Here is a 23700-nt window from a genome sequence, read left to right as displayed (position 1 = left end):
ATTCTTACCTTAAAAATCTGTTATTCAGAAGCCAGAAGGTACAGATTTCAGAACGATGGGGCAGTTCGCTTTGTTCGCATAATGTGATGTAAAGGCACATAGGGCTATATTTTTCCTGATGTTTGCGAGGACAGTGCAGTGTGGATATCCTCTCCCACTGGGCACAAACTGGTGGAATCAACATTGTTTCACCATAATTTGTGTCACGTATACTCCCTCTCTGGCCTCTAGGTAATCAGGCTGCTGATTATCCCGCACACCTGTCACCATCGTCAAGCACACCAGCGCCTCATGACACTCACCTGGACTCCATCACCTCCTTGATTATCTTCCCTATATCTGTCACTCCCCTTGGTTCTTTCCTCAGGTGTTATTGACTCTGTTTTCATGTGTTACGTGTTTATTGTTTCATTCGTTTTTTTTAAACACTCACTCCCTGAACTTGCTTCCCGACTCTCAGTGCACTTGTTACAATTTGTCAACTGTACTGTGACGTGGGATGTACATAGAAAATATATTGGATTTGAAAAAAGTAATCAACAGTTGTTTTGAGGGTGAAATTTCAACCACAGGATTCTGTCATCGTTATAACCTATTTTCAACAGAAACATACCTTGTATAAATTATGTTGAATTTGTACCTTTAAAACATTGTCAGATCTTCAATGTTATATCCATTATCAGAAAAAAATAAACATTAGGCTGGGCAGCACCTTTCTACTGGAGCGTTGATCTACAATTATTAATTTAGTGTCGCATCCAGGGTTTTAAACAAACCCAGCCCTGCTTAGTTTTTATATTTGTCACTGGCTACTGTCACTCTTACTTCGTGAGAATAACATTTTCACAGTTGCTATCGAAGTCATTCCAAATGGTAGGTTTTAAAGAACAAATTAAATGTAACCATACTTAAAAAGTAATATCTTATAAAAAAAAGTAATATTTTATATCTACTGACACTGCTTCGCGTGATGTATTGTCTCTACCTTCTTGCCCTTGTGCTGTTGTCTGTGCTCAATAATCTTTGTACCATGTTTTGTGCTGTTGTCATGTTGTGTTGCTACCATGTTGTCATGTTGTGTTGCTACCATGCTGTGTTTTCATGTGTTGTTGCCATGCTATCTTGTCTTAAGTCTCTCTTTATGTAGTGTTGTGATGTCTCTCTTGTAATGATGTGTTTTGTTCTGTATTTTAATTACTTTTTTTATTTTTATCTCAGGCCCAGTCCCCCCAGGAGGCCTTTATCTTTTGGTAGTCCGTCATTGTAAATAAGAATTTGTTCTTAACTGACTTGCCTGGTTAAATAAAAAAAATAAACAATTATCAATGATACTATTTAGACCTGTACAACATTTGCAAAGTCATCAGCAGCTATTATTTCAATTCAACCCAGGGTTCTACAAAAAATAGACAATACATAGGACTCTGGTTTCAAGCTTTGGTTGATTTCAAATCTTCAAGTTAATCATTAATATGTTAGATTCATGTCTCCATCTCAATCAAAAATCTCAGTTAAAGAATAGGACCAAAATAAATAACTATATTTAAAGTACATTTAAAGTTTGATTAGATTAGTTTTAGTCCTATTCTTTAACTTTGATTTTTGGTTGACAGAGACATGAATCTAACAAATCAACTATACATTTGCAGACAAACTGGATATTAAATTGTGTTTGGTTGTCAACACAACAAAATTTCAACATTTGAAGGAGATCCTCTGCTTGGATAGTTCCGTCTGTGCCACTGACTTAGTCTGGGTTTAATTCAAGTTTGTGTACAAATTCACAATTCATATGTTGGATTTGGGTCTAAATTAAGTCAAATTAAACTTTAAATGCACTTTAAATAAAGTTTGATTTGACTTAGTCTTATTCTTTACTTGGATTCTTGGTTGAGATGAAGACGTGAAGAATCATGTGCCGCCTCAGTCTTTGCTCTCTCTCCCACTACTCTTTCCTCTTCTATCATATCATCTTTCCCTTTGACCCTACTCTCCTCCCTTTCCGCATCCTATGACTCACACTGTCCCCTTTCCTCCCGGTCAGCTCGGAACTCTTTTCCACCTTCTCCTCCCTCTCTGTCAACCACTGTGTCAAAGAAAAGAAGGTTGAAGACATCCGCTCCTCATTAACTCAGCCTATTGAATCCACTCAACAAAGTTGACTATCTCTCCTTTGTTCTCATCCTCCTAGATCTATCCGTTGCTTTTGACACCGTGAACCATCCTCCTCTCCACCCTCTCAGGGCTGAGGCGCCTCATGCTTTGCACACTCTTGGATTGCATCCTATCTGGCAGGCCGTTTCTACCAGGTGACGTGGAGAGGATCTGTGTCTGCACCACATACTCTCACTACTGGTGTCCCCCAGGGCTCGATTCTAGGCCCTCTTCTCTCTATACACCAAGTCACTCGGATCCATCATATCCTCACATGGTCTCCCCTATCATTGCTATGCGGATGACACTCAACTACTATACTTTTCTTCTTCCCCCTTTTTGACACCCAGGTGGTGACTCGCATCTCTGTGTGCCTGGCAGATCAACAAGATGGAGATGCTTTTCTTCCTGGAAAAGCCTGCCCGCTCAAATAATTCTTCATCACGGTTGACAACTTCACAGTGTCGCCCTCCCAGAGTGCAAAGTACCTTTGTCAAACCCTGGACAACACCCTGTAGTTCTCTGCAAACATAAAAGCTGGGCTCCCCGCTTGTGCCTTCAAACTCCTGCAACTTATCTAGAACGCTGCAGCCCCCCTGGTTTTTAACCTTCCAAAGTTCTCCCGTGTCACCCCACTCCTCCGAACACTCCACTAGCTTCCAGTCGAAGCTCACGTCCACTGCAAAACCAGGGTGCTTCTGACCCACTGGAATTGTGATACAGTGATTTATAAATGAAAGAATCTACTTTTGTCATGCACAAAGTAGATGTCCTAACCGACTTGCCAAAACTATAGTTTGTTAATAACAAGAAATTTGTGGAGCGGTTGTAAAAAAAAAAGTTGTAATAATTCCAACCTAAGTGTATGTAAACTTCCGACTTCAACTGTATTTTCTACCCTGACTCCACTTTGTTAGGGAGCAAGCCTAGAGTATTGAGAGTATATTCATCATGACACCAGTAGAAAATAATATCAATCTATATTTTCAAAAGCATGTGTGTCTTGTGAGTCACTGGCTTTTTGAGTTGCATTTACATGATCGAGCAAAATAATCGGACTACACTTGATTAAAAGTTTCTGATTAGTGAAAGATGAGCAAGCGAAGAGATAAGCTCTACCACCTCCACTTATTTTCCCAGCCAGAGAATAAATGAAATATACAGACGTACAGTGCCTTCAGAAAGTGTTCAGACCCCTTGACTTTTTCCACATTTTGTTATGTTACAGCCTTATTCTAAAATGGATTTAAAACAACAAATAATCCTCAGCAATCTACACACAATACCCTATAATGAAAAGCAAAAACATGTTTTTACAAATGTTTGCACATGTATTCAAAATTAAAATCTGAAATACCTTATATTTCTGTATAGTATTCAGACCCTTTGCTATGAGACCTAAAATTGAGCTCAGGGGCATCCTGTTCTCATGAATCACCCTTGAGATGTTTCTACAACTTGATTGGAATCCACCTGTGGTAAATCCAATTGATTGGACATAATTTGGAAAGGCACACACCCGTCTATACATGGTCCCAAAGTTGACTGTGTTTGTCAGAGCAAAAACCAAGCCATGAGGTTGTACGAATTGTCCATAGAGCTCCAAGACAGGATTGTGTAGTCACAGGTCTGGGTTAGGGTACCAAAACATTTCTGCAGCATTGAAGGTCCACAAGAACACAGTGGCCTCTATCATTCTTAAATGTTTGGTCCAACCCTCAGTTTGGCCCATCCTGGAGGTGACCAAGAACTCTGACAGAGCTCTAGATTTCCTCTGTGGTGATGGGAGAACCTTCCAGAAGGACAACCATCTCTGCAGCACTCCACCAATTAGGCCTTTATGGTAGAGTTGCCAGACAGAAGCCACTCCTCAGTAAAAGGCACATGACAGCCCACTTGGAGTTTGTCACAAGGCACCTAAAAACCCTCAGACCATGAGAAACAAGACTCTCTGGTCTTATGAAACCAAGATTGAACTCTTTGGCCTGAATGCCAAGCATCCCATCTGGAGTAAACCTGGCACCATCCCTACGGTGAAGCACGGTGGTGACAGCATCATGCTGTGGGGATGTTTTTCAGCGTGCGGCAGGGACTGGGAGACTAGTCAGGATCGAGGCAAAGATGAACAGAGCAAAGTACAGAGAGATCCTTGATGAAAACCTGCTCCAAAGCGCTCAGGTCCTCAGACTGGGGCGAAGGTTCTCCTTCCAACAGGACAACGAAACGTAGTGGTTTGAAAGGTGTATATGAGGTTGGAATAGTACTGTGAAAATGTGAACAGGATGATAATGCCCTTTTAGTGTAAGAGGTGTTTGAGCCAAGTTTTGGTGGGAGGGAGTTTTGGCCTGCCTGGTGATAGATCAATAAGAATAACAGGTTGTTTTCAGTTTCTCCCCCCTCTCTCAGACAGTCCTAGCAAAATTCTTGCTTGAGAAATTGCTCTTTGCTAAGAAGCTATTTTTGCTTCTTTTTGACCAATTCAATTGACAGCAACCACAGTAAGCTATCTAATTGTTACCCAAAAATGATTTGATATTGAGATAAAAATGCATTTGACCTTTAATGGTATTCAACGAGCGTGAAAGTCTTTGACCACACATGCTCTTAAGTTTCATCACATCAGTATGGAAAGTCTCTCCCTTCTATTACTTTATCTCCATCTGAATCTCTTTTTCCCCACACTCAGATAAACAGATGACAGACATTCTGTGCGATTCCTCCATATTTGCCACTGTGTAATTGAGTTTTTTCTCTCTGGTGTACCAGGGAGGGCTGGACTGGGGTTACCGTGGCTACTCGCATGAACTGACTCCATGGAAACCAGCTCCATTGGCATACAGAGAGGGGGAAGGAGAGAGGAAGAGAAGAGGGGTGACACGGCTGTCTTCTGGAACACTGGTTTCTTGCTAAATGTAAAAGGTGTTAGGATGTAAGGAGGGAAGCGGGAGGATACCACTGGGTTCTGGAATGCTTTCTTCCTAAATTAAATTTAAATAAGGGAAGGGGGGGTTGGGAATGCTCTTGCCCTCCCTCTCTCCCTCACTCCCATCCCTCTATCACACTTCATTATTAATCGGGGATGGCTGTTTGTTCAAATGGAGAGAGAGGAGGACATTTGGACTGCTGCTGTAAGTGCACTCCCTCTCTCACAACGTCACCGCTGCTTTCTCCAGTCACCGTGACTCTGTGAAAATGTCATAAGTGTTCTACTTCTTATTGTAGCACAGTGTCACGGGGACGAGGTTACATTCTAGCAAAGCCCAACAGTAAAACAACAGATCGGTCATTGTGCATTATTTCAACGCTGCCTTTGTGAAAGATGTAGAGACCGTGCCTGCTCTAAGGTCACATTTGCACCTGTTTGTCAGACTAAAATGTTTTAGTGACATTTCATATTGTTTCCATTTATATATAGTCAGTCAGAATGTGGATAGTGACTCACATTGAATAACATGGGCCACAAGAGAATGCTGCACAATATTTGCTGTTAAACAACGACAAAAATAACAGTGTGGTCTCAATTGTCTGTAGTGTGATTTCCACCAATCCTTGGGTAGTTTGGGTGGCCTTCTACATCAGGAACCTCATTAGAGTCAGTTGGTGTTAGGTACGGTAGCATCTATCTGTTTACCCCATCATCATTTTCTGTCTCTGTGTTGGCTATGTTAGACCAAGAATATGTCTCAAAGGGAGACAACCTTTTAGTAAACCACCAAATCAACTCTCCACACAAGAGAAAATGGCCTTTCAGTCCAAGGTTATTATTGAACAATGGTCTTATCAGCCAAATTAATATTCATGAAGGTTTAATCCATGCACTGCTGACATCTGCAGATACGTATGTCATTAGAGAAGAGCACTTTTCAACATACATTCTACATTTATTTACCTCAACTCTGATAATTAAGCCTATTATACACCGGATTTTCAGTTTTGCAATAATTGTCCCTTAAGCGAGTTGGTAATTTATGCACTATTATAGAAGTTTTTGATGTTTTACAGTATTGCAAAGGAAGGACACAGCAGGCCTAGGGGTGGAACTAAGTCACTAGTACTGTTTAACATGAGGAATAAACACACACACACACACACACACCCTCTCATCTAGTAAAGTGTATGGCTTAGTGGCTTCACAGATATTCTTTCTTCAATATTTCATTGTATTGTCACACAGCTGCCAGAGGAGCCTAGTCCATCCTGGCCTCAACAGTTGGGCTGTTATATCCATTATTCCTAGGCTGCTAGATCCAGCATTTGTGTGACAGGCTTTAGGCTTCTGTAACCCACATCCAGCTCTGTCGCTGCTCTCTCACCAAACCTGTCTTACATAAATGATAGCCAATGCGTGAACTGTAAAGGTGAGAGGGATATGAAATACAGTATATGGCTTTATTTAATATATGGCTGTACTCAGACAACCCATGAAGTGGTTTATTGGATAGTACATTAAAATCACATACATTATAGAGCTTGATATATGGTGCAATAACCCACATTCTATACAGTTAGAGCAAAAAGAAACCATTCTAATGTGTACCATACAATATTTATCATCTCACTCTGTCCCACATATTGGTTACTGATTGATGTACAGTGCAGGAGAGGAGTGAGTGACAGGTCACTTATATAAACATGACCTACATCTAAATGCAAATGAATGGATTTCAGGTGTCTTCATTGATGATGTAGGGTCTACATCTAGTAAACGTTGGCACAGCGACTTGCTGACATCATCTCTCCCATTCTAGATCATAATAGAGTACGTGGGCAGGTTATGCAACTGCTGATATTCCTGTGGCTGCAAATAGAATAAATCACCATTTAGATGTTGATTTTCATTGTTGGGCATAAGATGAGAAAATAACTACTGTCCAGTGAATAGAGAGTATTTTCTCATAACCTTGAAGCAGATTAATGTTTTGTAGCCTATAAAAAGATTGGCATGTGTTTATGTATAGCTGCCATGTATAAGATGTAAGAGAAACATGTGTTTTTAAATAACAACGGAGTGACATGGAGAACCCACAACAGTGTGTGATATGTCAGTGAATAACTAATAAACCTTGGTTATAGGTTTTCATTCATCTCAGTTTGTATTTGTGTTTGTTTTGAATCCCCATTGGCTGCTGTCAAGACATCAGCTGCTCTTCCTGGTATCCTGCAAAAAAGAAGGCAGTAATATACATTACAATAACATTTTTAAACATTCAAATACATTTTACAACATATTTCACAATACATTAAGTGTGTTCCTTCCGGCCACTACTCAACAACAACACACAATCTAGATGTGCGTGTGTATAGTGTGTATGTTGTGTCCGTTTGTATGTGTGTGTTTGTACCTGTGTTTGTGACTCTTCACAGTCCTTGCTGTTCCATAAGGTGTATTTTTATCTGTTTTTTAAATCTGATTTTACTGCTTGTGTGAGATACTTAATGTGGATATGAGTACCATGTATCCATAGCTCTATGTAGTACTGTGCACCTCTGTCAGGCAGTGGGTGTAGCTGTTGCCTGACGTCAGGCGCAGGAGAGCAGAGATGAGGGAACAACGTACTTTACTTAAACTTCTCTAGGGTAGGGGGCAGCATTTGGAATTTCTACTCAGGCCCAGAAGATAGGATATGAATATAATACTAGATTTGGATAGGAAACACTCTAAAGTTTCCAAAACTGTTAAAATAGTGTCTGTGAGTATAACAGAACTGATTTGGCAGGCAAAAGCCTGAGAAAAATCCATTCAGGAAGAAGGATTGTTTTTATTGTATTTTTTCTATTCAATGCCATTACAGTATCCATTGACTTAGGACTCAAATTGCAGTTCCTATGCCTTCCACTAGATGTCAACAGTTTAGAAATTGTTTCAGGGGTCGTATTCTGAAAAATTAGGGGGTAAGAGCAGTCTGAATGAGTGGACCCTGCAGTGTCACAGAGATTTTTCATGTGCGCATCCGAGAGAGTGCCATTCTTGTTTACCTTTTATATTGACAATGTTATTGTCCGGTTGAAATATTATCTATTATTTAGTATTGTGAAACAAACTGATGATTGAATAGAAACATTGTTTGACATGTTTCTATGAACTTTACGGATACAATTTGGATTTTTTTTGTCCGCCTGTTGTGACTGTGTTTGAGCCTGTGGATTACTGAAGAAAACGTGCGAACAAAACAAGATTTTTGGATATTTTGGATATAAAGAGAGTCTTTGAAGAACAAAAGGAACATTTATTGAATAAATTAATGTCTTCTGAGTGCAACCATATGAAGATCATCAAAGGTAAGTGATTAATTTTATATCTCTTTCTGACTTGTGTAACTCTTCTACTTGGCTGGTTACTGTTTGTAATGATTTGTCTGCTGGGCGATGTTCTCAAATAATTTTAAGGTATGCTTTCGCCGCAAAGCATTTTTTTAAATATGACACCGTGGTTGGATTCACAAGAAGTTCAACTTTAAACCTATGTAAAATAATTGTATATTTTCTGAATTTTTATAATTATTTCTGTATTTGAATTTGGTGCTCTGCAATCTCACTGGATGTTGGCCAGGTGGGACCCTAGTGTCCCACATACCTTAGAGAGGTTAACCTGTTGATCCTACAACGTCTCAACTAGGCACCTGGAAATGCAAATGCACTACGCTAAATGCTAAATGTACTCGTTAAAACTCAAACGTTCATTAAAACACACATGCAGGGTATTGAATTAAAGCTACACTCGTTGTGAATCTAGCCAACAAGTCAGATTTTTAAAATGCTTTTCGGCGAAAGCATGAGAAGCTATTATCTGATAGCATGCAACACCCCAATATACCTGAAGGGGACGTAAACAAAATAATTAGCGTAGCCGGCGCTACACAAAACGCAGAAATAAAATATAAAACATTCATTACCTTTGATGATATTCTTTGTTGGCACTCCTATATGTTCCATAAACATCACAATTGGGTCTTTTTCCCAATTAAATCCGTCCATGTATGCCCAAAATATCCATTTGTATAGCCTGTCTGGTTCAGGAAAAAAGCTCTCTTCCAACACGCAACGTCATTTTTTAAAATTATATAAGTTGCCTATATTCTTTGACAAAACACTTCAACCTACTTTTGTAACCCAACTTTAGGTATTTGTAAACGTTAATAAGCAATCAAATTGATCACTGGGCGATCTGTATTCAATAGCAGCTACTCAAGAAAACAATGTCCCTTTTTCTCTTTTCCAAAATCGATTGCTGTATGCTGGGCGGAATGAAAGATCTATTTGTCATGACACAAAGGATTTTTGTCAATGAAAATGACGTTTTTGGCTACATCGTGTGGAAGCTGTAGGAATTGCAATCTCGGCCCTATTTAATTTGGTGCCCCTTAAACAATACATGCAAGTGGCGCATGGATATTTTTTTCAGTTTTCAGTGACGCTGAAATGTTGCGCGATTTTTTACAGAATGTTCAAAAAAGGAGGGGGTAGACTTAACAGGTTTTAAGAAAAAATTGCACAAAGTAACAAGACTTATGTGCGAACAATAACGGTTGCCACAAAACACGGATGAACACAGCAAGAAAAAACACAGCCGGAAACGTACCGACCTAAACAATAAAAAATTACACACAAAGACATGGGGGAAACAGAGGGTTAAATACATGACCAGTAATTGGGAAATGGAAACCAGGTGTGTGGGAAAACGAGACAAAACAAATGGAAAATAAAAAATGGATCGGCATTGGCTAGAAAACTGTCGACGTCGACCACTGAACACCACCTGAACAAGGAGAGGCATCGATTCAATCGCCATGGCTATGAGAGGTAACTGTACCTCACCGTGATTTGATTTAGACCTCGATAGTCAATACACGGCTGCAGACCTCCCTCCGTCTTCTTCACAAAAAATAAACTTGAGGAGGCGGGTGAAGTGGAGGATCGAAATGTACCCCTGACGCAGGGATTCGGAGATATATGTCTACATAGCCTACGTCTCCACTTGTGACAGGGGATACACGTGACTCCTGGGAAGTGCAGCATCTACCAGGAGAGTCAAATCGGCATATTCAGGGGGAATGCGCATGGTGGAGACCTGGTCTGGAATTTCTACCATAATAGCACCAACGGACACCCCTAAACACCTCCCCGAGCACTCTCGTAACCACCACGTGAGAGCACTCCATTGCCACAAAACAGTGGAATCATGACAGACTAACCAGGGTAGACCTAGCACCACGGGAAACGCAGGAGAATTAATAAAGAAGAGACTGATTATCTCCTTATGACCTTCATGCGTCACCATGCCCAGGGGCACGGTGACCTCCCTAACCAACCCAGACCCTAATGGTCGACTGTCTAGGACACGAACTGGGAAGGGCATATCCACTGGAACAATGGGGATCCTTAATTTATGGGCAAATGATCTGTCAATGACATTCCCAGCTGCGCCTGAATCGACAAGCACCTTATGCTGGGAATGCAGGGAAAACTCAGGAAAAGTAATGCTTAAAAACATGCAGGCAACAGAGAGCTCTGGGTGGTACTGGGGGATGGAACTGAAAGACCACGATCTGGACATCCGAGGGTAGCCAGCAGGTGATCCAACCGAATGGACATGTCCACCAGCTGATCGAAAGTGAGGGTGGTGGCCCTGCAGGCCAACTCCCGACGGATGTCCTCACGCAAACTGCAATGATAGTGATCGATCAGGGCCCTGTCGTTCCATCCCACACCAGCGGCCAGGGTCCGGAAGTCCAGAGCGAACTGCTGGGCGCTCCTCGTCCCCTGCCTCAGATGTACGAGACGTTCACCCACCGCTCTACCCTCAGATGGATGGTCAAAAACTGCCCGGAAGCGGCGGGTGAAATCTTCAAAGTGGTCCAGCGCCGCATCTCCTTCCTCCCACATGGTGTTGGCCCACTCCAGGGCTCTCCCTGAGAAGGATGAGACGTGGACGGACACCCTCTCTCGGTCCAAAGGTGCCGGGCGAACGGTTGCTAGGTAGAGCTCCAGTTGTAAAAGGATACCCTGACATTGTTTAGCAGTCCCATCATACTCCCTAGGGAAGGCCAAACAAATCCCACTGGTGGGGCTGGTGGAGGTGCTGGAGGACCTCCCTTTCTCTGAAAGCGATCCATAGTCTGTAGGACACAATCCATGGTGACGCCGAGATGATGGCGCATCGCTGCTTGCTCCTGGACGTGCTCCTCAACCCCAATAACAAGGGTACCTGTTCCTGCTGACTCCATGACGATTGGGGTGTTTGATTTTTGTGAAGAATCAACAACAAGTGGGACACAATCATGAAGTGGAACGACATTTATTGGATATTTCAAACTTTTTTAACAAATCAAAAACTGAAAAAATTGGGCGTGCAAAATTATTCAGCCCCTTTACTTTCAGTGCAGCAAACTCTCTCCAGAAGTTCAGTGAGGATCTCTGAATGATCCAATGTTGACCTAAATGACTAATGATGATAAATACAATCCACCTGTGTGTAATCAAGTCTCCGTATGAATGCACCTGCACTGTGATAGTCTCAGAGGTCCGTTAAAAGCGCAGAGAGCATCATGAAGAACAAGGAACACACCAGGCAGGTCCGAGATACTGTTGTGAAGAAGTTTAAAGCCGGATTTGGATACAAAAAGATTTCCCAAGCTTTAAACATCCCAAGGAGCACTGTGCAAGCGATAATATTGAAATGGAAGGAGTATCAGACCACTGCAAATCTACCAAGACCTGGCCGTCCCTCTAAACTTTCAGCTCATACAAGGAGAAGACTGATCAGAGATGCAGCCAAGAGGCCCATGATCACTCTGGATGAACTGCAGAGATCTACAGCTGAGGTGGGAGACTCTGTCCATAGGACAACAATCAGTCGTATATTGCACAAATCTGGCCTTTATGGAAGAGTGGCAAGAAGAAAGCCATTTCTTAAAGATATCCATAAAAAGTGTTGTTTAAAGTTTGCCACAAGCCACCTGGGAGACACACCAAACATGTGGAAGAAGGTGCTCTGGTCAGATGAAACCAAAATTGAACCTTTTGGCAACAATGCAAAACGTTATGTTTGGCGTAAAAGCAACACCCTGAACACACCATCCCCACTGTCAAACATGGTGGTGGCAGCATCATGGTTTGGGCCTGCTTTTCTTCAGCAGGGACAGGGAAGATGGTTAAAATTGATGGGAAGATGGATGGAGCCAAATACAGGACCATTCTGGAAGAAAACCTGATGGAGTCTGCAAAAGACCTGAGACTGGGACGGAGATTTGTCTTCCAACAAGACAATGATCCAAAACATAAAGAAAAATCTACAATGGAATGGTTCAAAAATAAACATATCCAGGTGTTAGAATGGCCAAGTCAAAGTCCAGACCTGAATCCAATCGAGAATCTGTGGAAAGAACTGAAAACTGCTGTTCACAAATGCTCTCCATCCAACCTCACTGAGCTCGAGCTGTTTTGCAAGGAGGAATGGGAAAAAATGTCAGTCTCTCGATGTGCAAAACTGATAGAGACATACCCCAAGCGACTTACAGCTGTAATCGCAGCAAAAGGTGGCGTTACAAAGTATTAACTTCAGGGGGCTGAATAATTTTGCACGCCCAATTTTTCAGTTTTTGATTTGTTAAAAAAGTTTGAAATATCCAATAAATGTCGTTCCAGTTCATGATTGTGTCCCACTTGTTGTTGATTCTTCACAAAAAAATACAGTTTTATATCTTTATGTTTGAAGCCTGAAATGTGGCAAAAGGTCGCAAAGTTCAAGGGGGCCGAATACTTTCGCAAGGCACTGTAGTTTAAACAGACAGCTCGGTGCATTCAACATGTCAATATTTTTTTTAAAAACAAGTAGTGATGAAGTCAATGTCTCCTCTTCTTTGAGCCATGAGAGATTGACACGCATAGTATTATTGTTAGCTCTAAGTGTACATTTAAGGGCCAGCCGTGCTGCCCTGTTCTGAGCCAGTTGTAATTTTCCCAAGTCTTTCTTTGTGGCACCTGACCACACAACTGGCAGTAGTCCAGGTACGACACAACTAGGGCCTGTACGACCTGCCTAGTTGATATTGTTGTTAAGCAAGCAGAGCAGTCCTTTATTATGGACAGACCTCTCACCATCTTACCTACTGTTGCATCAATATATTTTGACCATAACAGTCTCCCCAACTTTCTCAATTTCTACATTATTCATTAGAATATTTAGTTGAGGTTTAGGGTTTAGTGAATGATTTGTTCCAAATACAATACTTTATGTTTTTGAAATATTTAGGACTAACTTATTTACTGCCACCCATTCTGCAACTGACTGCAGCTTTTTGATAAATGTTGCAGTGAGTTCACTTGCTGTAGTAACTGACGTGTATAGTGTTGTCAATAGCATACATAGACACAGGAGGTTTATTCAGATCCAGTGGCAGGTCATTATTAAATATGTAAGAAAGTAAGGGGCCTAGACAGCTGCCCTTGGGAATGCCTGATTCTTCCCGGGATTATGTTGGGGAGTGTCACGTTCTTAGTTCTTTTGTTATGTCTTTGCTTTAGTATGGTCAGGGCGTGAGTCGGGTGGGTTGTCTATGTTCATTTTTCTATGATTTGATATTTCTGTGTTTGGCCTGGTATGGTTCTCAAACAGAGGCAGCTGTCAATCGTTGTCCCTCATTGAGAACCATACTTAGGCAGCCTGTTTTCACCCTTGAGTTGTGGGTGATTATTTTCTGTTCCGTGTTTTTTGTATTCACGGTTCAGGACTGTTTCGTTTCGTTCTCGTTATTTTGTTTTGTGTTCATGATAATAAATTATCAATATGGACACTTACCACGCTGCGCATTGGTCCTCCTCTTCTTCCACCAATAACGGCCGTTACAGAACCACCCACCAACCAAGGACCAAGCTGCGTGGTAACGGGCAGCGGCTGAAATCTCAAGACTCCTGGACATGGGAGGAGATTTTGGACAGCAAAGGACCCTGGGCACAGGCTGGGGAATATCGCCTCCCCAAGGCAGAGCTGGAGTCAGCGAAAGCCGAGAGGCGGTGGTATGAGGAGGCAACACGGCAGCGCAGCTGGGACGAAAGGCAGCCCCAAAAATGTCTTAGGGAGGGGCACACGGGGAGTGTGGCTAAGTCAGGTAGGAGACCTGAGCCAACTCCCCGTGCTTACCGTGGAGAGAGGTGGACCGGGCAGGCACCGTGTTATGCCGTGAGGCGCACGGTGTCCCCGGTGCGCAGGCATAGCCCGGTGCATTACATCGCAGTGCCTCTTATCGGCCGGGCAAGATTGGGCATCAGCCCAACGCATGGTGTCCCCGGTTCGCCAGCACAGCCCAGTGCGGTCTATTCCACCTCGCTGCACTGGCCTGCCTACGGGGAGTATCCAGCCAGGTAGGGTTGTGCAGGCTCGGTTCTCGAGACCTCCAGTGCGCCTCCACGGTCCGGTTTATCTGGTGCCTCCTCCATGCACCAGGCCTCCGGTGGCAGCCCCCCGCACCAGGCTGTCTCTCCGTCTCCTTCCTGCAGGTGCTCCCGCCTGTCCTGAGCTGCCAGAGTCTCCCGTCTGTCCTGAGCTGCCAGAGTCTCCCGTCTGTCCTGAGCTGCCAGAGTCTCCCGTCTGTCCTGAGCTGCCAGAGTTTCCCGTTTGTCCTGAGCTGCCAGTGTCCCGTCTGTCCTGAGCTGCCAGAGTCGCCTGTCAGACCTGAGCTGCCATAGTCGCCCGTCTGTCCTGAGCTGCCAGAGTCGCCCGTCTTTCCTGAGCTGCCAGAGTCTCCCGTCTGTCCTGAGCTGCCAGAGTCGCCCGCCAGAGCCGCCCGCCAGTCAGGAGCTGCCAGAGCCGCCTGCCAGTCAGGAGCTGCCAGAGCCGCCGGTCAGTCACGAGCTGCCAGAGCCGCCTGTCAGTCTGGAGCTGCCAGAGCCGTCCGTTACTCCAGAGCTGCCGGAATCGCCCTTCACTCCGGCGCTGCCGGAGTCTCCCGCCGGTCCGGTGCTGCCGGAGTCGCCTTTCACTCCTGTGCTGCCGGAGTCTCCCGCCTGTCCGGTGCTGCCGGAATCTCCTGTTCATTCGAGAACCATTGCTAGGGTCCCCAGTCCAAGGTCGGCGGCGAGTGTCGCCGCTCTAAAGAGGCCACAGAGGTGGGTAAAGAGGCAGGCAAAGACTATGGTGGAGTGGGGTCCACGTCCCGCGCCGTAGGCGCCACCTTGGACAGACACCCACGCAGACCCTCCCCTATAGGTTCAGGTTTTGCGGCCGGAGTCCGCACCTTTGGGGGGGAGGGGGGGGGGGGTACTGTCACGTTCTGACCTTAGTTATTTTGTTATGTCTTTTGTGGTGAGGGCGTGAGTCGGGTGGGTTGTCTATGTTCGTTTTTCTATGATTTGGTATTTCTGTGTTTGGCCTGGTATGGTTCTCAATCAGAGGCAGCTGTCAATCATTGTCCCTGATTGAGAACCATACTTAGGCAGCCAGTTTTTACCCTTGAGTTGTGGGTGATTATTTTCTGTTCAGTGTTTTTTGTATTCACCGTTCAGGACTGTTTCTTTTCGTTCTCGTTATTTTGTTTTGTGTTCATGATAATAAATTATCAATATGGACACTTACCACGCTGCGCATTGGTCCTCCTCTTTTTCCACCAACAACGGCCGTTACAGGGAGGCTACCATTAAAGAACACCCTCTGTGTTCTGTTAGACAGGTAACTCTCAATCTTCAATATAGCCGGGGGTGTAAAGCCATAACAAATTCATTTTCCAGCAGCACACTATGATTGATAATGTCAAAAGCCACATTGAAGTCTAACAAAACAGCCCCCACAATGTTTTTATGAACAATTTCTCTCAGCAAATCATCCATGATTTGTGTAAGTGCTGTGCATGTTGAATGCCCTTCCCTATAAGCGTGCAGAAAGTATTTTGTTAATTTATTTACTGCAAAATATCATTGTATCTGGTCAGATACAAGTTATTCCAAAAGTTTACCAAGGGTTTGTAACAGGCTGATTAATCAGCTATTTGAGCTAGTAAAGGGTGTTTTACTATGCTTGGGTAGCGGAATGACTTTTGCTTCCCTCCAAGCAGAACGGCACACACTAATTTTCCATCCAATTTTGGTAGACCCAGATGGCTTTTCATTGTTGATAGACAACAACAAAAAATGTCACCTCTTCCACGCTCACTTTACAGATTACATTTTTTACAATGCTTGTCTTTCATAATTTGATCAGTTGTACTTGGATGTGTAGGTTCGGGCATTTGTTGCTGGCATGTCACATGCCTCAGTTTGCTACTCTTGCCAATTAAAAAAAACATTATCAGTCCTGAACTAAAGTCTTACGTTATTAGTCAGCTGCTCGATTCAGTTCTGGGTCCATAGGTGTTTTTAGAGAAGAGATTAAGAGATGCTACAACTGGGAAAGAAACTGGAGTGAGGAGCTCCGCCCATCTCTCTTTGCAAATTGCTGGCCTTCCTCCCATTCCGAAATTCTAAAGATGCTAACACCTGCGAAATTGTGATTTGTCCAAATAACCAGTGACGAAAAACACAAAACACTGGAACTACTGCTGCTAGTTAGCCCAAGCATCCCATTCCTTCGTGACGGATTCTACGGTACCAGTTGTTAACGTAGATCTGTCCATGAGAGATTGGGTTTTCAGTGCTTCAGACGAGCACCTCTTCTCATGTCAGCTTTTACATGAATAAAAGGCTCTTTCTCTATTACTCCCTCTCACTCACTCTCTAACTCTCATGCCCACCCACACAGATCCACACAAGGATGGAAGGAGGAGTTGGGAGGGAGGTGAAGCATGACACGTGAAAAAGGAAAAACATTTATTTCGGCACTGCATTAACAGCTCTTTATCACTCCTTTTCTCTCTCACTAAATCACTCTCTTTCCATTTACAGTATCTTTACCTCTTCTCTCACTTTCTCTCTGAAGATGAAGCCCTTTGTAGTTTTGGACACAGTTGAAAGAATACTTCTGTCATTTGATTGACAGAAGTAATTACCGTCTTTTCTCCAACAGACAATTGATATTTGCTTGATCAACTTTTTCTGAAGCCACGGCAAAGATATGTCATGGTGATTATTGACTGAACCTCCTTGAACTTTCCAGTATGTAACAAGAGTGGTAAAAATGATGCTCCTGAACAGAGCTGTCATTCGTGTGGTTCAGAGGATACAGTTGTAGTCGGAAGTTTACACACACCTTAGCCAAATACATTTAAACTCAGTTTTTCACAATTCCGGATATTTAATCCAAGTAAAAATTCCCTGTCTTAGGTCAGTTAGAATCACCACTTCATTTTAAGAATTTGAAATGTCAGAATAATAGTAGAGAGAATGTTTAATTTCAGCTTTTATTTCTTTCATCACATTCCCAGTGGGTCAGAAGTTTACATACACTCAATTAGTATTTGGTAGCACTGCCTTTAAATTGTTTAACTTGGGTCAAAAGTTTTGGGTAGCCTTCCACAGGCGTCCCACAATAAGTTGGGTGAATTTTGGCCCATTCCTCCTGACAGAGCTGGTGTAACTGAGTTAGGTTTGTAGGCCTCCTAGCTCACACGCTTTTTCAGTTCTGCCAATGCATTTTCTTTGAGATTGAGGTCGAGGCTTTGTGATTGCCACTCCAATACCTTGACTTTGTTTAAGCCATTTTTCCACAACTTTGGAAGTATGCTTGGGGTCATTGTCCATTTGGAAGACCCATTTGCAACCAAACTTTATCTTCTTGACTGATGTCTTGAGATGTTGCTTCAATATGTCCACATAATTGTCCTCCCTCATGATGGCATCTATTTTGTGAAGTGCAGCAAAGCACCCCCACAACATGATGCTGCCAACCCCGTGCTTCACGGTTGGGATGGTGTTCTTCATCTTGCAAGCTTCCCCCTTTTTCCTCCAAAAATAACGACCAAATCAAATCAAAACAAATTATAAAGTCCTTCTTACATCAGATGATATCTCAAAGTGCTGTACAGAAACCCAGCCTAAAACCCCAAACAGCAAGAAGCGTGGTGGCTAGGAAAAACTCACTAGAAAGGCCAGAACCTAGAAAGAAACCTAGAGAGGAACCAGGCTATGAGGGGTGGACAGTCCTCTTCTGGCTGTTTCGGGTGGAGATTATAACAGAACATGGCCAAGATGTTCAAATGTTCATAGATGACCAGCAGGGTCAAATAATAATAATCACAGTGGATGTCGAGGGTGCAACAGGTCTGCACCTCAGGAGTTAATGTCGTTCAAAGTATCATTATGGCCAAACAGTTCTATTTTTGTTTCATCAGACCAGAGGACAAAAAAAAGTATGAGTGAGTCTGTAGTAGTCTGGCTTTTCTATGGCAGTTTTGGAGCAGTGACTTCTTCCTTGCTGAGCGGCCTTTCAGGTTATATCGATATAGGACTCATTTTACTGTGCATATAGACACTTTTGTACCTGTTTCCTGCAGCATCTTCACAATGTCCTTTGCTGTTGTTCTGGGATTAATTTGAACTTTTCGCACCAAAGTACGTTCATCTCTAGGAGACAACACGTCTCCTTCCTGTGTGGTATGATGGCTGCGTGGTCCCATGGTGTTTGTACTTGAGTACTATTGTTTGTACAGATGAACGTGGTACCTTCAGGTGTTTGGAAATTGCTCCCAAAGATGAACCAGACTTGTGGAGGTCTTGGCTGATTTCTTTGGATTTTCCCATGATGTCAAGCAAAGATGCACTGAGTTTGAAGGTAGGCTTTGAAATACATCCACAGGTACACCTCCAATTGGCTCAAATTATGTCAATTAGCCTATCAGAAGCTTCTAAAGCCATGACATACTTTTCTGGAATTTTCCAAGCTGTTTAAAGGCACAGTCAACTTAGTGTATGTAAACTTCTGACTCACTGGAATTGTGATACAGTGAATTATTAGTGAAATAATCTGTCAGTAAACAATTGTTGGAAAAATTACTTGTGTCATGCACAAAGTAGATGCCCAACCAACTTGCCAAAACTACACTGCTCAAAAAAATAAAGGGAACACTAAAATATCACATCCTAGATCTGAATGAATGAAATATTCTTATTAAATACTTTTTTCTTTACATAGTTGAATGTGCTGCCAACAAAATCACACAAAAAGGTCTGGATTTGGAGTGACACTCAAAATTAAAGTGGAAAACCACACTACAGGCTGATCCAACTTTGATGTAATGTCCTTAAAACAAGTCAAAATGAGGCTCAGTAGTGTGTGTGGCCTCCACGTGCCTGTATGACCTCCCTACAACGCCTGGGCATGCTCCTGATGAGGTGGCGGATGGTCTTCTGAGGGATCTCCTCCCAGACCTGGACTAAAGCATCCACCAACTCCTGGACAGTGTGTGGTGCAACGTGGCGTTGGTGAATGGAGCGAGACATGATGTCCCAGATGTGCTCAATTGGATTCAGGTCTGGGGAACGGGCAGGCCAGTCCATAGCATCAATGCCTTCCTCTTGCAGGAACTGCTGACACACTCCAGCCACATGAGGTCTAGCATTGTCTTTCATTAGGAGGAACCCAGGGCCAACCGCACCAGCATATGGTCTCACAAGTGGTCTGCGGATCTCATCTCGGTACCTAATGGCAGTCAGGCTACCTCTGGCGAGCACATGGAGGGCTGTGCGGCCCCTTAAAGAAATGCCACCCCACACCATGACTGACCCACCGCCAAACCGGTCATGCTGGAGGATGTTGCAGGCAGCAGAACGTTCGCCATGGTGTCTCCAGACTCTGTCACGTCTGTCACATGCTCAGTGTGAACCTGCTTTCATCTGTGAAGAGCACAGGGCGCCAGTGGCGAATTTGCCAATCTTGGTGTTCTCTGGCAAATGCCAAACGTCCTGCACGGTGTTGGGCTGTAAGCACAACCCCCACCTGTGGATGTCAGGCCCTCATACCACCCTCATGGAGTCTGTTTCTGACCGTTTGAGCAGACACATGCACATTTGTGGCCTGCTGGAGGTCCTTTTGCAGGGCTCTGGCAGTGCTCCTCCTGCTCCTCCTTGCACAAAGGCGGAGGTAGCGGTCCTGCTGCTGGCTTGTTGCCCTCCTATGGCCTCCTCCACGTCTCCTGATATACTGGCCTGTCTCAGACACAGCAAACCTTCTTGCCACAGCTCGCATTGATGTGCCATCCTGGATGAACTGCAATACCTGAGATACTTGTGTGGGTTGTAGACTCCATCTCATGCTATCACTAGCATTCAAAAGTGACCAAAACATCAGCCAGGAAGCATAGGAACTGAGAAGTGGTCTGTGGTTACCACCTGCAGAACCACTCCTTTATTGGGGGTGTCTTCCTAATTGCTTATAATTTCCACCTGTTGTCTATTCCATTTGCACAACAGCATGTGAAATTTATTGTCAATCAGTGTTGCTTCCTAAGTGGACAGTTTGATTTCACAGAAGTGTGATTGATTTGAAGTTACATTTTGTTGTTTAAGTGTTCCCTTTATTTTTTTGAGCAGTGTATATTTTGTTAATAGTTTTAAAGACTCAACCTAAGTGTTTGTAAACTTCCGACTTCAACTGTATGTGCTCATCTTCATTATCATTGCACATAATGGATATTATCTTTGATTGACTGTGACTGATAGACAGGCCTATCGTTTTTTCTCTAGAAAGCAGAAATTAACACAAGCCAGCGAGCAAAGCGAGAGACCTTCCCTCCCCCTGAATACCCCCACTCCCTAATATGTTGCCAAGGCAGATCAGAGGAGTGTGTTGATGACTAACCACTCGGTATAGTGAGAGTGTGTTACGTCAACAACAATAAACACTCTCTCCTGGTCTCCCATGAGGCCTCCTCTCCCTCTCTCTCCACTCATCCTCCATACAGTGGCGATGTAAGTAGTGCACTGCCTGCCTTCCTCAGGCCAGGCCAGGGGCTAGCAGCTACACCAGCTTTACCTTGTCCCTTAGAGGAATCAGCAGCGTCCATTTTAGAGAGAGATTAACAACACACCACAGTACCTCATGCACTCTGACTCACTCACTGGCTCTCCCTCAAAGAACAGAGGGAGACTAGTTAAGTCATTGTCCTTTCATGGCTTTAGTTATCTCATGTGGCTTTGTGTGTGTTTTGTAATAGGTTCTGAGAAGCTGTTTTAGTTATCTTCTAGATTACAAGTATTGAATGTTCCACAGGGTTGTGGTGAGGGAATGATGTTTTGTATTAATGTGGACTGATCATGTTTGAGCCAGGTCTGTGGCATGTGATGGGGTGGGACTGATTCTATTGGAACTGAATTCGCTACAGTAAACCCATGATCTTGTTTTCCATATAAACCAATTTACTGTAAGGGCCTGTCCCCTTATCACCCACCCTCCATTCCCTACTTACACCTTTGAATGGCTAGCAGAAGAACCCTGTATACCAAATTGATGCCGTGATATTCCATAGATTTATGTAATCAAGAAATTAAACAAGAATGTGATGATTTATGTAGGTTGTTTTTCAACCAAAATACACAAACACAATTTAAAAGGCATGTGATGTTAGCATGCACAAACCATTAAGCCTCTCTCATGGTGCTAGCTTTTCAATATTCTCCCTAAATTATTGCCTTTCAATGCCATGTTTCTGGTGTCGGTAGGCAGCGATAGGCATCAGATACCTTGTCCTGTTAATAGTAATGTGTTCAGCTGTTTCACTCTCCAGCCAGAGACCCTCTCTTTTCTCCAAACCTGATAAATGATCACTTAACTTAGGTTGGTTGTATTCGTCTTTTGTGTTTGGACTGTACATTAGTTTTGAAAACTATAATGGCATAAACATAATGTGCTTTTGACTGTTTTAATCAAGTCTGAGCCAATGTGTGCGTTTGTGTGTGTGTGTCTGTGCAATATTAATGTGTAATTGCTTGTAACAAATTACTTAAAATGCTTTAATATATTTGCCATAGCCCTGATGTATGCCACTGGGAAACCTGAGCCCTAGAATACTAATTATTCTATCTCTCTATTTCTCTCACGCTCTCTTCACTTTCTCTTTTTCCCTCTCCCTCTCTCTCTCTTGCTCTCTCTCTCGCACGCTCCCCTTTTCTCTCTCTCACTCTCTCTCCCCTCTCTCTCTCCCTCTCCCTCTCTTTCGCTCTCTCTCCCTCTCCCTCTTTCTCTCCCTCTCCCTCTCCTTTCTCTTGCACTCTCTGCTAAAAGAAGACTGGTGTCCACTCTAAGAGTCCCAGTGAGGAGCATGTGGTGAGGGCCATGTCTCTGGAGATGGAGAAGAGTGTCACTAAGTTGATGTACGACTTCCAGAGGAACTCTACTTCTGACGACGACTCAGGCTGCGCGCTGGAGGAATACGCCTGGGTGCCCCCTGGCCTCAGCCCTGAACAGGTACACTACCCACCTCTCTGTTACCCTGTCTTTTGTACCCCTGTCTTTTTTCCCATTCTCTTACACTGCTGACTATACCCCTCAGTCTCAGCCCTGAACAGGTACACAACCGAATTCTGACTTTCTGTTACATCTTTATCCCAACTACCCACTAATCTAGCCATGCACATGCCTCTTCAAGTCTCCTGTGTCCTACCACAGTTTTCTGAACCCTGGCTGAAACAAATTGAACTGTATTTGTCACAACAGTCCAATTATTTGTAGCTGGATTCATTGATTGGTAAACGAGCAGCAGAACTGATGATTAATTCATTTTCAATCCCCTCGATCATGCGCTGAGTGCCACCAGTGGTTTGAGGAGAGAAGGCTAGAGGAGAAAAAGACAGAAAATGACCAAACTGAAGATGGGCTGGAGGATAATCTGTGGAATGCATTGTCTGAAGAACATGAAATATGAAATATGAAAGTAATGAAATTATGGTTGTATTTTGTGTTTTGTGGGCGGCAGGTAGCCTAGTGGTTTGAGCATTTGGCCAGTAACCGAAAGGTTGTTGGATCGAAACCCACAAGCTAACAAGGTAAAAATATGTTGATCTGCTCCTGAACAAGGCAGTTAACCCATTGTTCCCCGATAAGGCCTTCATTGTAAATAAGAATTTGTTCTTAACTGTCTCGCCTGGTTAAATAAAGGTAAAAAAAAAAAAAAAGATTTCAGTGGTCTATAATTCTTTGTTACTTTTATATGTTTTATTTTAAGTTTTTTAATTAAAACCGCATTGTTGGTTAAGTGCTTGTAAGTAAGCATTTCACTGTAACCTGTTGTTTTTGTGCAGTGTGACAAATAACATTTGATTTGATTTGATTTGATTGAAAATAGTCCGCTTAGATAATTTTTAACTATAACATGTATTTTTTGGACCTGTCTAAAGCATTCAACACAGTAGATACCTCATTACTTATTCAGAGGCTTTCATCAATTGGTCTGAACCTGTAACGGCTGTCTCTGTCTCTGACGAGGAGGAGTAGTAAGGATCGGAGGACCAATGCGCAGCATGGTACGTGTTCATGCTCTTTATTAAACCAAGCGACCACTGAAACAAAACAATAAACGACACGTGAAATAACAAACCGAAACAGTTCCATGTGGAACACACAACCACAGAAAATAAACACCCACAAAACACAAGTGGGAAAAGGCTACCTAAGTGTGATTCTCAATC

The 23700-nt window shown here is 43.2% G+C and overlaps 2 protein-coding genes across 2 annotated transcripts in view; both read left to right on the top strand.

The window, feature by feature from the left end:
* Positions 1 to 23700, top strand: part of LOC110531972 (transmembrane and coiled-coil domains protein 1) — a 466184-nt gene that overhangs the window by 36622 nt on the left and 405862 nt on the right. The window lies entirely within an intron of this gene.
* The window catches only part of LOC110531964 (prickle-like protein 2), a 126779-nt gene that overhangs the window by 62561 nt on the left and 40518 nt on the right, over positions 1 to 23700 (top strand). The window contains exon 2 of the mRNA XM_036987863.2: positions 22298 to 22480. Within this exon, the coding sequence (XP_036843758.2) occupies positions 22349 to 22480 (132 nt within the window). The 5' untranslated portion in view covers positions 22298 to 22348. The remainder of the gene's footprint in view (positions 1 to 22297; positions 22481 to 23700) is intronic.

This window comes from Oncorhynchus mykiss, chromosome 9 (assembly GCF_057628025.1).
Source record: "Oncorhynchus mykiss isolate SJ-2025 chromosome 9, ASM5762802v1, whole genome shotgun sequence".
In the NCBI taxonomy this organism is placed as follows: Eukaryota; Metazoa; Chordata; class Actinopteri; order Salmoniformes; family Salmonidae; genus Oncorhynchus; species Oncorhynchus mykiss.
This window is presented reverse-complemented; position numbering and strand designations above follow the sequence as displayed.